Source organism: Lactuca virosa, chromosome 7 (assembly GCF_052849685.1).
Source record: "Lactuca virosa cultivar CGN04683 chromosome 7, Lactuca_virosa_CGN04683_v6, whole genome shotgun sequence".
In the NCBI taxonomy this organism is placed as follows: domain Eukaryota; kingdom Viridiplantae; phylum Streptophyta; class Magnoliopsida; order Asterales; family Asteraceae; genus Lactuca; species Lactuca virosa.
The window spans coordinates 145,174,951-145,188,373 of NC_136432.1; the positions used below are offsets into that span (position 1 = coordinate 145,174,951).

At 43.2% G+C, this 13,423-nt stretch overlaps 1 protein-coding gene across 9 annotated transcripts; it reads right to left on the reverse strand.

Moving 5' to 3' along the window:
* Window positions 1-1,517: 1,517 nt before the first annotated feature.
* On the reverse strand, window positions 1,518-13,137 carry LOC145124329 (uncharacterized). 9 transcript variants are annotated; one of them, XM_079059627.1, is made up of 5 exons: window positions 12,783-13,137; window positions 12,166-12,251; window positions 10,715-11,278; window positions 9,854-9,935; window positions 1,518-9,277 (listed from the first exon to the last, which is right to left on the reverse strand). In XM_079059627.1, the coding sequence occupies exon 5, from the start codon at window positions 7,909-7,911 to the stop codon at window positions 6,514-6,516; it is 1,398 nt and encodes a 465-aa protein (XP_078915753.1). In that variant the 5' UTR covers window positions 7,912-9,277; window positions 9,854-9,935; window positions 10,715-11,278; window positions 12,166-12,251; window positions 12,783-13,137; the 3' UTR covers window positions 1,518-6,513. The 9 variants fall into 9 exon arrangements, 6 of the variants coding, with proteins under 6 accessions (XP_078915753.1, XP_078915755.1, XP_078915754.1 ...); XR_013715597.1 differs by lacking the exons at window positions 9,854-9,935; window positions 10,715-11,278 and having other exon boundaries at window positions 1,518-3,230; window positions 8,677-9,277; XR_013715596.1 differs by lacking the exons at window positions 9,854-9,935; window positions 10,715-11,278 and having other exon boundaries at window positions 1,518-3,000; window positions 3,082-9,277.
* Between the last annotated feature and the right edge of the window lie 286 nt (window positions 13,138-13,423).

A 13,423-nucleotide genomic window follows, 5' to 3' on the forward strand; every position in this document is an offset into this window, starting at 1 on the left:
GACATCTTTTTCCCCGTCTTTTGTTTATTTTTCAAAAATAGTCCAATAACAAATTTTTATGTTGTAGTATGTTATTTTAAAGCTTGTATAGTAGTTTATCTTGACATGTTAAGTGAAGTATGACCTAGATCACATATTTTTCCTTCTTGAACTATAGATCTCGAAATATCTTTCCTTTTTAGTACATATTTACCACAAAAACACAAGAAATCACACATAACATACAAATACACATAGATCTTCACATTTTACTTGTATTCTCCCCCATAAATCATATGAAAACCAAAAATAGAGGGGTATGAACTCACCTTGCTTTGATGTTCACGGTTTTGAAGAAGAAAGGATGAAAATGATGAGATCTTTCGGCCTAACAAGCTTCTTTAGAAGTCCTTGGGCTTAGATTGCTTCTAAGGAGTATGATCATGAATTTGAATGAATTAAAAGATGATTTTTGATGAGATATAAAAGTTAAACTTTGGATTTAAGTAAAAACTTACCAAAGATTTGTGTTATGAGTGAAAGATCTTTTTGGCATGTAAGCAAGTCTCGAAATTTTGAAGGAAGAATGGAGAGGTTCTTGAGAGAATTTGATAGTATTGGAATGGAGTTTGGTATGTGTGTGTGTTACTACCTTCGGCCGTGAGTAATAAGAAGAGAAAGAGAAGAGAGAGATAGGTGAATGGATGGATGCATGGAGACATGTGAACTTGCATGGAAGTCCAATATGTAATAAGGAGGTGGCTAACCCTCCTTAATTCCCTTAATTTCACTTTTTTTTTGTTTTCTACTTGGGCCGAGAGAGAGAGAAGAGAATGGCTTGGGCCTTTTGTGCTTGAGTCCATAATATGAGGCCCAATTTGATAATTTTCGGCCCATTGGGCCTTTAGAGTAGTTCACGACCCAATTTAGCATAAAGGAATGGATTTGAGTCTATTAAATCTATTTGGATTTGTTATGACCCAATAAGGCCCATTAAAGGTAAACTAGTCCATTTTAGGCTTATAAGGCCCAAAAAGGTTAAGTCTTATGAGAGTGGGTCCAATGAGAGACCATTTAAGAGTTCTAAGCCTAAAATAGTCACATTGGAAGTTTATTGGCCCATTAGGCCCAATAAGGAAATCCTAGTCCATAATGGACTTAAACCGGGATTTCTAGGGTTTCCAACCTTTTGTAGACTATTTGAGCGTTTGTATGGAGTGTTTGATGGAATTTTGTTGTCATTAAATAAGCATCATACATGCTTTCAAGTTTTAGTTACAATGTTATCCTTGTTAATTGTTTACAAAGCATCAGAATTCCTAGTTGTGACATAAAAACTATGATCATGTCACCAAACTAATTAAACTTCATAATATAAATGCTAATAGCTTAATGTGTAAGCCGTTAATTAAATCGTACACATCCGATAATTCTTATAATTTGGGGTTTATAATCCTCACTGTGTAGACTATGTATTTAACCATAAAATTCATATATTAATCTGGTCATAGGCTTTGTAATAGCACCATATAACGACTTCATGTAACACATACTCGGGTCTAACAACCCTCTACGAAATATTACATAAACGTAATTATGTAATAACGAGATACAATATACCTTAGCTATTCCCGTAACTCGGCCCTTATGTCTCTGTACACTCATAAAATTCTCTAGAGCTCCTCTCGATCAGTTATGCAAGAACTTCCAAACGACACACAAAAGAGCTATTTATACTTATAAGTCTAGTCAGGATTCACGCTGCTACATGCTTACGGTCGGGCCGCAAAGTAAGCCATGTGTCCTCTTTAATCGCCATGTATCTCAACATTCAATGCATGTACAAGACCTCACACCTCACATATGTCGCGTTGCGAATGTACTTTGCAAACGATCATAAATTCTTCATACAAACTCCGTTCTTGACAAACTTTATATCCACGAAATCGTCTTCGTATGAACTACAACTTTATTCAACTATATTTTGCTACACAAAAATACACATGTAACCTCACAAAAATTAGAGTAAAATTTTCATTTTTTTTCAAAACCAATCCAAAGACCATAATTGTTTACAAAACATTATTCCAAAAGTAATAATCATAATTAGTGTATCCGAAAGTCCAATATCATAAAATCAGAAGGATGTGCATGATCACACCTTTGATTTCCCCCGATAACAGCATGCGTACATGAGCTTTTAGTCTGACTGGACCGCCACTCAGTGCCGGCAACCTATCTGGACCGTTCTCAGAGCCTTCAACATGACTAGACTGCCTCACTGGGGCCTACAGTCTATCTAGACCGCTCTCTAGGCCTTTGGCCTGACTGACTGCCTCGCTGGCCCTTTAGTCTCTCCAGACCACCCTAGGTGTTTTAGCCTTCATGTCACACCCACGGCCGAGGCGGAACATGCCGGGCTGTGCGACTAAGTTCATGGATCACATATAAACTGGATATATAGAAAAAGTACAACGATAAATAAAACAACATTTGTAGTCCATTATTAAGTTTGAATACAGGTTTCTTACAGATAATAATAGAACAATAGTTGGCTTAAACAGGTAGGCAGATAACAAAAACTAGATAGCTAGGTCATTTGTAATCCACAACTAATCTTCTGTCTAAAAGCTTTGAGGGTCAACACAAAGGTTGGTGAGAGTCACAAGTTTTCTGTAATAATGATACTTTTAATATGATTCAAAAAGTATTGCTATTGTTGAAAGTAAAATTGTGTTTGAAAATGTTTGATAAAGATAGAAATCTAAACTGTGGTTTCTAGATAATGAAATCTAATTAAAGTTTATAGTGAAAAAGTGTAACATCCCCAAAAAATCATGACCAAAATTTTCGTTTTAAAAATCATCAATCAACCATAATCAAGGCATACATAGATCCTTATATGAAATCAAGTATCATTTCAAACATATTTATTTTATCAGAGTAAACATCCCAGGCTCAAAACTTCGTGGTGTGTGCCATGCGATCATCCCGAGCTCTTCCCTCCGCTACTGGAAGTACCTGAAACAAAAACTGAAAACCGTAAGCACGAAGCTTAGTGAGTTCCCCATACTACCACATACCAGACATAAAACCACATACTGGGCCCCCGCCCGCTGCATCGGGACTTTCCTGACATCGTACTTGCTCCGGCATCGGGCCCCGCCCGACATCAGGCCCCGCCTGGCATCGAGCCCCGTTCGGTATACAAATATGTTTCTCTTAGGCCCCGCCTGTCTCTGTGCCTCGCCCTCCATACACATACAATCATATAAACATGTTAACACATAAGCAAACATACCCTAGTGTATTCCTGTCCTAAGGCCTCGCCTAACTTGGGCCTCGCCCCAGACCTGCTACTGATGAGTCATGGGACCTCGTCCACACTCCTGCTGATAGTGAGATACGAGCCCCCGCCCACACTCACTTCTCCCCTATCTCGGGCCCCGCCCCTGCTCTGCTACTAATGAGATATGGAACCCCGTCCATACTCAGCTAGTGATGAGACGCGGGACCTCGCCCACACTCACCTCCCTACCAGTCACATAGAAGTATCACACAGACAACAAGCATAACGAGCATACTAACATTCCTCGACCTTGCCCCAGCATCAGACCTTGGTCCGGAAACATACTACCGATACATGCAAGAATCACAAAGACCTCTAGCATACTAACATACCTCGGGCCTCGCCCGACATCGGATCGTAATCCGAAACATATATCATAATAATGCCTAGGGCTAACCCCCGGGTCTTCCTACTATACACCAACATAATGGGCCGACATTGTGGCTGTAGACCCATGCACACAATGAGGAGACTCACCTTGCACTGCTGAAGTCCTGCTAAAAACTCCTCTGGCTGCTAACTGGAACTTCCCGAACTGCTGATCCTTCGGCTCCCCGAGCTATTAATAATCCTTCATAGGGTTGAATGACCATTCTACCCCTAGGCCAACTTGGTCCACAACTAAGGCCCAAACCATAATGAAAAGGCCTAACACTAGGTGAGCTTCCCAAGCCCACTAGTGGCCCACTAATGGCCCAATGTGCTAAATTGGGTCCAATCCCTCTAATGAGCCTTACCCTAAGCCCAAACATATTCTTGGCCCATATCATCTGACTTCTGCTGGCCCACTAAAGCCCAAAGTCCAAAGCATGGCCCAATCCGAGGCCCAATAACACGAAGCCCAAACTGACAGAGTACGCGGGGCGTACATTCACGTACGCTAAGCGTACTAGCCAATGGTGTCTATGCTGGGCGTACCTGCATGTACGCTTAGCGTACTCCCCCTGTTAAGTCACTTTCCCATTAAGTGCTTAATACTCTACTCCAGGAGCTACAAACACAAATTCAAGTCCTTTTCCATGTCTTAATCCATAAAGTCACTGACTTGGTGACTTAACTTGGCCCAAACAAGCCCAAACTCCCAAAAATGATATTCCTCTTCCATAAAGAGGGCTAGATCTCATGCATGAACCCATTAAGTCATTCAAGATGGAGACTTTACTGCTTATGGGACCCTTTTCGCTTTGAGGGTGGCAACCCTAAGCTCACAAACGAGATTTCATCATAAAGGTCCATTCTTGGGACCAAAATAACTCCAAAACCACACTACACTAGATCTAAGTATTCTAAAGTAAAGTTATGAACTTTATACCTCCAAAGAGTTCCAAATGATGATGCTATTCCAGATCTATAAGCTCCAACTTCCCAAGTTCTTCCTTGCCAACTTCCTCTTTTCTTCTTCCAAGCTTACACCACCAAAATGAGCTTCTTGAAGTCAAAATCACCCAAGGATGAAGAGATGAGGCGTTCTAGGGTTTCTATGAGGTTGGGGGACAGATAAGGAGGCTTTTGAGCCATTATGTTCTTTATATAGTGGCTCACCCTAAAAGTTAGGGTTTCTGGACACTGGACGTACGCTGGGCGTACATCCTGTACGCTGGGCGTACGCCAAAAACACCCGCGACCTTATGACCTTATGCACTGGGCGTAACCCAGTATTACGTTGGGCGTACTCTTGCGCTGGCCACCTTGCATGCATGGTCCTTTCTTGCCATCTTTCTCCATTAAGGACCAATATTGCCAATAACTTCAAAGTGCTATAACTCCTTCGTTCTAAGTCCATTTCCGACGAACTTTATATCCACGAAAAGGTGGCGAGAAGCCCGACGCTTCTAGCAACACACCCCGACGCCAAACCTCTCGAATAAAAACTTCAAGACCCATAAAAGACCGAAATGCCCCTAGCATGGGCCTCTAAAATCCATAAACAAACATTTTCAGAATAGGGTGTTACAACTCTCCCCCACTTAAACTAGAATTCGTCCTCGAAGTCTCTCCTTACTAACACCCATCTCCCAAACAACTGATCTGCGGAACGCAACCGATGATTCTACGCGCGAAACAACATTCCCAAGACACTGAAAGCCAACTCGGTCTTCCATTCTGAAGAAGATGAACTTTAAACTTCTACAAACCCCAAGCTACTTCTCACACTGGACCCTCATGATAGACACTTCTGCCCGAACACAATGGTGCCTCTTGCCTTCTTTTCAAAAGAACGGGGACCTCCCAGTTCCGAACCTTTCTGTCCACCATCCGAAATACCGGATTCCCTCCGGTTACTGAACCCATGCTCCAACTCTCAGTCGCTCCCAACGACCTCCGAAGAAACTTCAGCTAGCTAAAACCGCTCTATCTACCTTGCCACTCTGGCTCCCTAAGTCCTGGGATCCTCGATCCTCTAACTTGGCCCTACGGTCTCAACCAGGTCCCACCTGCGCTGCTATAATTATACGGGCCTCGCCCACGGGTCTCACCCAACTACATCTCAGAGTGGCCTCTCCCACAGGTCTCACCTATCTTGGGTTATGCAGTCCCCACTCCATCCTAAAACTCAACGAATTACCCTCTCTATCGATCTTCATCATGCTAACTAGGAGATACGGGCCCTTGCCCACACTCCTCTAATTAGCTACTAACGAAATGCTACGGCTATCCCGCAACCTTACTACTCTTCCCGCTCCGCCTAGCTGCTGGAGATTGCTACGGCGACCCCGTAGTCTTACATCCTGACTAAACTTGCATCCTGCCGAGAAAATCTCCCACCTGGTTCCCACCCAGGTATCATCTACCGCGAATACCCGAACTCAATGTTGGGAAGTTTCCCAAACTCCCAACTCGCGCGCTCTTCTAATCCAACAGCCACTGGGGCTGCTTTCCTTTCTAACAAAGTTGCGAACTCATCCCAATTTGCACTTAGTCCTGCTCCTGACCTCTGGGATAGTTCTCCCCCACTTCGATTCGACTATATCCCTACAACTCCCAACTTGGGAAGGATTCCCAATCCTTCTCTCCATCTAAAGGGTCGATCTGCTGACATCCAACACTTACCACTGCTAACGCTCCAACCAACCAATACCAAATCTGAACCACTCTTGAAGACTAACAGAACACTTCCCGAGCCCCACTCACTCCTGCTACAACGACTGCATCCTAAGAACCGGCTCAAAAAAAGGGGGGTACTGCTATGAACTACCGCCCAAAAATCCATGGTATGCAGATGACATATGATCCGAACACGAACAAAAATAAAGTTCTAACATACATTCATTAACATAGATGCAATACCATAACAATATGATCATGAATAAAAGTTGGAAGGAAAGCAAAAGATACATACCTGCTATGTCCGGTGCTGCTCGCGTCTCCACTGTAGACAACTGAAAAGCCCTGCTCCCTACCGCATGCGCCTCTGCTCGGCCCTGACGGCCGTCGGTGATCCTCAAAGTCGCAGGGGTAGGTGCCATCACATGTCCTGCTGGAAGCAAACTCGGACACTGGGCCTTGTTGTAGCCCCTGTGACTGCAATGGAAACATATCAGGTCTGATCCCTGAGTGGTGGTAGCAGTACAATCCCTGCTGAAATGACCAGTCCGGCCGCACTTGAAGCAGCCAGAATCACCCCCACTACCACCCCTGCACGCACCCTCGTGCGTCCTGCCACACTTGCCGCAACGACTGCGGCCCTGATAATCCCTCGATCTCACATCCGACCCCTTGGGTCTCTTGCCTGAACCTGCAGCTACCTGTACCTCCTCCGGCTTCCTCTTCCTGAGGTGCTCCAGATCGATCTCCCTCTCCCTGGCCCGAACAATCATATCCTCCAGCGTCTTGCAGCTGGACCTGCTCACAAACTCCCTGATGCCACTCCTCAGCATCTCGTGATATCGGGCCTTCTTCATCTCCTCATCCGCGACATACTGCGGAACAAGAAGAGCCCTCTCCCTGAACTTGGCGGTGATTTCCGCCACTGTCTCTTTAGTCTGCCGCATATCCTGAAACTCTCGTGCTAACTGTTGCACCTCGATCACTAGTGCAAACTCGGCCCTGAACCTGGTCGAGAAATCACTCCATGTCATCGCGTCCAACGTGACATCATCCCCAAAGGCATGACCAACCTCCTCCCACCAATCCCGTGCTCTGTCCTTTAGAAGACATGAGGCAAGTCGGACCTTGTCCCCCTCGGGGCACCGACTCGTACGGAAAGCGTTGGCGACATCAGCCAACCACCTGCTGCTAGCAATGGGGTCCCTAGCCCCATGATAATCTGGAGCTCCACAAGCTCTGAACTCTCGGAATGTCAGCGAACGCGCTCCCATCATGGTCATCATCTCAGTGCAGAAGTCCCTCAGTCTCTCATCCAAAATCTCCAGTATGCCCTCCTTGACTGTACCAAAGATCACAGGAGTCTGGTCTAGAATGCTGCGCGTAATCTCAGCTGATACAAACTCCCTCATCCGCTCCTCGAGCTGCTCGGCTCCTGAACCCGAGCCTGATCCCTCTCCGGCGCCTGATCCGCCCACCGATCTCTCACGCAACGTCATCATGTTGAAACATGCCATAACAATCATCAGAATACACATCACTACCGAGGGATCACACACGCACTACAAGTTCCCTGGTTTTGTCTCGACCCTTATTGAATCGAGTACAGATCCTCTGCTTTCAGTAGTATGGGCCCCTACTACCTTCCACATCTATCCGTACTTTCCTCAAGAATTGCCTCGACTACACTAAGTCCCTTTCACTGCTACTAACACTCTCCCAACACTACTCTCATCCTAGGCTTGCCCTAGGGTATCCTCTAACTCATTCCGTCCTCAGCTGCTGAAAGACTTCCCAGTAATGTCAACTAGCTACCTCATGAATATAGCCATATAAAACAGAGATAAGATAATCCTTCGAGTAAAAGACTCATCCCTAGAATGGTTGGACTCAAACAAGAGCTGCTCAATAGGGTCAAATCTTTTCACTCTGAGATTATCCAGCCTGTGCCACATGTGACTTAGCATATTCACTTAATAGCTAGCTCGCATTACTGAAAGTCCCACAAGCACAAAGCAAGCAACATTCAGACAATAGGGAAAAACTAACCACATAATCCAATCAAACTGTTCTATCCCCTACTCAGGAATATGTACTAGCATGCAATTCATAAAGCTCATATAATCAAACATAACCTAAATAGGCTATCCTACCACTGACTAATCAATACTAGCATGCATCTCAATAAACACATATAATAGGAATACAAGGCTTCTTTCCTAGATCCTTAGCACTAAGCTAGCATGCTGATCACATAATCATATCATAACATAAACTTGTATGGGTAATTTGGGAGAACTTACTTGAGCTCGGCTGATTGCATGCACCACACCCTTTTCTCTTTTCCTTTTCTCAGAACGCGTTTTATAAAAATGATTTTCTTTTGAAAATTTTCATACCATGCCCTCAGTTTGAGTTCAGTCACACCTGAGAGTATGCCCGAATCCCTCAAACCAAGGCTGTGATACGAACTTGTAACATCCCCAAAAAATCATGACCAAAAATTTCGTTTTAAAATCATCAATCAACCATAATCAAGTCATACATAGATCCTTATCTGAAATCAAGTATCATTTCAAACATATTTATTTTATCAGTGTAAACATCCCATGCTCAAAACTTCTTGGTGTGTGCCAGACGATCATCCCGAGCTCTTCCCTTCGCTACCGGAAGTACCTGAAACCAAAACTGAAAACCGTAAGTACGAAGCTTAGTGAGTTCCCCATACTACCACATACCAGACATATAACCACATACTGGGCCCCCGCCTGCTGCATCGGGACTTGCTCGACATCAGACTTGCTCCGGCATCGGGCCCCGCTCGGCATCAGGCCCCGCCTGGCATCGAGCCCCGCTCGGTATATAGATATGTTTCTCTTAGGCACCGCTGTCTCTGGGCCTCGCCTGCCACACACATACAATCATATAAACATGTTAACACATAAGCAAACACACCCTACTGTATTCCTGTCCTAAGGCCTCGCCTAACTTCGGCCTCGCCCCTGACCTGCTATTGATGAGTCATGGAACCCCGTCCACACTCCTGCTGATAGTGAAATACGGGCCCCCGCCCACACTCACTTCTCCCTTATCTCGGGCCCCGCCCCTGCTCTGCTACTAATGAGATATGGAACCCCATCCATACTCAGCTAGTGATGAGATGCGGGATCTCGCCCACACTCACCTCCCTACCAGGCACATACATATATCACACAGACAACAAGTATAACGAGCATACTAACATTCCTCGGGCTTTTGCCAACATCGGACCTTGGTCCGGAAACATACTACCGACACATGCAAGAATCACAAAGACCTCTAGCATATTAACATACCTCGGGCCTCGCCCTGCATCGGATCGTAATCCGGAACATATATCATAATAATGCCTAGGGCTAACCCCCGGGTCTTCCTACTATACACCAATACAATGGGCCGACATTGTGGCCGTAGACCCATGCACACAATGAGGAGAGTCACCTTGCACTGCTGAAGTCCTGCTAAAAACTCCTCTGGCTGCTAACTGGAACTTCCTGAACTGCTGATCCTTCGGCACCCCGAGCTATCAATACCAAAATATCACTTAGTCCAAATCAATAGCCCTTCATAGGGTAGCATGACCATTCTACCCTTAGGCCAACTTGGTCCATAACTAAGGCCCAAACTATAATGAAAAGGCGCAACACTATGTGAGCTTCCTAAGCCCACTAGTGGCCCACTAATGGCCCAATTTGATAAATTGGGCCCAATCCCTCTAATGGGCCTTACCCTAAGCCCAAACATATTCTTGACCCATATAATATGACTTCTACTGGCCCAGTAAGGCCCAAAGTCCAAAGCATGGCCCAATCCGAGGCCCAATAACACGAAGCCCAAACTGACAGAGTACACGGGGTGTACATTCACGTACGCTAAGCGTACTAGCCAATGGTGTGTACGTTGGGCGTACCTGCATGTACGCTCAACGTACTCCCCCTGTTAAGTCACTTTCCCATTAAGTGCTTAATACTCTACTCCAGGAGCTACAAACACAGATCCAAGTCCTTTTCCATGTCTTAATCCATAAAGTCACTGACTTGTTGACTTAACTTGGCCCAAACAACCCCAAACTCCCAAAAATGATATTCCGTCCATAAAGAGGGCTAGATCTCATGCATGAACCCATTAAGTCATTCAAGATGGAGACTTTACTGCTTATGGGACCCTTTTAGCTCTGAGGGTGGCAACCCTAAGCTCACAAATGAGATTTCATCATAAAGGTCCATTCTTGGGACCAAAATAACTCCAAAACCACACTACACTAGATCTAAGCATTCTTAAGTAAAGTTATGAACTTTATACCTCCAAAGAGTTCCAAATGATGATGCTATTCCAGATCTATAAGCTCCAACTTCCCAAGTTGTTCCTTGCCAACTTCCTCTTTTCTTGTTCGAAGCTTACACCACCAAAATGAGCTTCTTGAAGTCAAAATCACCCAAGGATGAAGAGATGAGGCGTTCTAGGGTTTCTCTGAGGTTGGGGGACAGATAAGGAGGCTAGGGTTTGAGCCATTATGTTCTTTATATAGTGGCTCACCCTAAAAGTTAGGGTTTCTAGACACTGGACGTACGCTGGGCGTACGCCAAAAACACCCGCGACCTTATGAACTTATACGTTGGGCGTACTCTTGCACTGGCCACCTTGCATGCATGGTCCTTTCTTGCCATCTTTCTCCATTAAGGACCAATATTGCCAATAACTTCAAAGTGCTATAACTCCTTCGTTCTAAGTCCGTTTCCGACGAACTTTATATCCACGAAAAGGTGGCGAGAATCCCTACGCTTCTAGAAACAAACCCCGGCCCCAAACCTCTCGAATAAAAACTTCAAGACCCATAAAAGACCGAAATGACCCTAGCCTGGGCCTCTGAAATCCATAAACAAACATTTTCAGAACAGGGTGTTACAAAAAGTTGTACGGATAACCGAGAAACGGACATATGGATAAAGTTATCTGCCAAGGTTGTACTTAGCAACCGTATATACGGATAAACGGATGGAAGACAAGTATAATTGATAAGCATAAGCGTAAAAGTGTACGATACTTGTTTAAACAATTGATAAAACTTAGGGTAGTGGACACAAACACATATATGAGCCTAAGATACAAGTTCTATAACTTCTATAAATATATAAACCTATATATTTTTGTGTATGTATGAGGTATATTGAAATTACCAAGTTGATAACCGTCTATACTGTCATAGCACATTTGTAGTCGAAAAGGATATGTTATGTTTATTAGTTGTATCATTTTAACGACATAACATATATTGATATTGAGGTTTAAAACTAGCCTGTTTACTTATAACATATAAGCGTTTAAACAAATATTTCAAAAAATAGTAATTTGTTTACACAAAATAATGATATTTCATGTGTATTTTGTATGATAAATATTACTTAGTACACGTACTACCATGTACAGACAAGGGCCACACATGAAACACCGGAGGACAGGATCATTTTTATAATTAAGTCGTTCTGAAATCCAACAACCCTATGCGGCCCTTCAAATCAGATTCCCCGTACCATAAATAGTAGAGTAGTAAATAATATTTTTGTGTGATTTATATCGCATAAAAATGATGATGTTTTTTTGTAAACAAAACATTTAGACACATGTATATATATATATATATATATATATATATATATATATATATATATATATATATATATATATATATAATATAATACAAGTAGTACATGTATTTCCCCCGAAAATATGTAAAAGTGGGCCGTAACACTCACCTTAACGCATGACTGACGAGTATGTGATGTGACAAAAGCTGAGATGTGTTGCTTTGATAACGAACCGCCGAGATTTATTTAGTTTCCTGGAAATATTAACATAAATTAATATGTGAAAGGTTGTTTGGTAACTTAACCAAAGTCCAGGGTCCATTAGTTAAATTAAATAACTCAAATGGATTAAGTTAGTTAATAATTTCCAAATAAGGGACTAAAATTGTTTATTTAATTTATAAGTTTAATCTTTGGATTTATTTTGCAAATAAATCCCAAGAGAGGGGATTAATATAAATAAACAAAATACAAGTTTAAGGTTTGGGACTTGTTTTAAAAGGATTTCTAGGAGAGGGTGGGTTTTGAACATTTTAATATGAAGTTTTAAGGTTAAGGACTAAGTTTGTAAAGAATTTGGAACAAGGGGTTAAATGATTTAATTGGTAATGCAAGTTTGAAAAAAAAAGAAAAAGCGACTCTTGACAGGATGTTTTACCCTCTTGTTTCCTTCCTCGACGCAGCATGAATACACGAAAAGAAAATGGTCCTGTGGCCTTATACGATTACCGATAGCTTATGAGTCCAACATGAAAAGTGTAGAGGGGGTGGTGGTGGAGACTTACAGTCGAAGGGGGTGGCTGATGGCTATGGTATGCGGCGGCAGGAGATCTCCAAATTCGTCGGTAGAAAAGGTTTTTCGAGGATTCCTCCTCATTTCTTCTTGTTGTTTTGAGCTAGAACTTGAAGAGGGTTAGTGCAAGGCTGATGGTGATGATTCAAGGGTGTTATAAGGGTGGAGTAACGTGAGTTTAGGGTGGTGGAGTGAGGGCTTGTGGTGGCGTTTTCCAAATTAAGAAAAAAATAGAGAGAGATATGGAGGGAGAGATTGGAGAGCTGGGAATGTGAGCGAGTTGATGAGGTTCTATGCCTCCCTATTTATAGTAGAAGAGGGTCAAGGATGCATCATACTCAATCAAGTGATCAACACATCTCCTAGCCATTCCTTGTACAATTAGAGGTGGAGTGTTGGGTAAAGTATGAAGGGAAGTAGGCTAGCCACGTGGGCTAGGACATAGGGGGAAGAAATGGCTGAAAATTTGCTCCTTCAAATACTAGTGGGTCCCACATAGTGCACACCCTCATTAAATTCCTAAAACCTAGGATATTTTGGTGTATTGGGAACCGAAAGTCGAGAAATTTTTACGAAAGTATTATTAGATACAGTTCAATTCAAGGATTCCAAAACATCAAACGGATTAAGTTT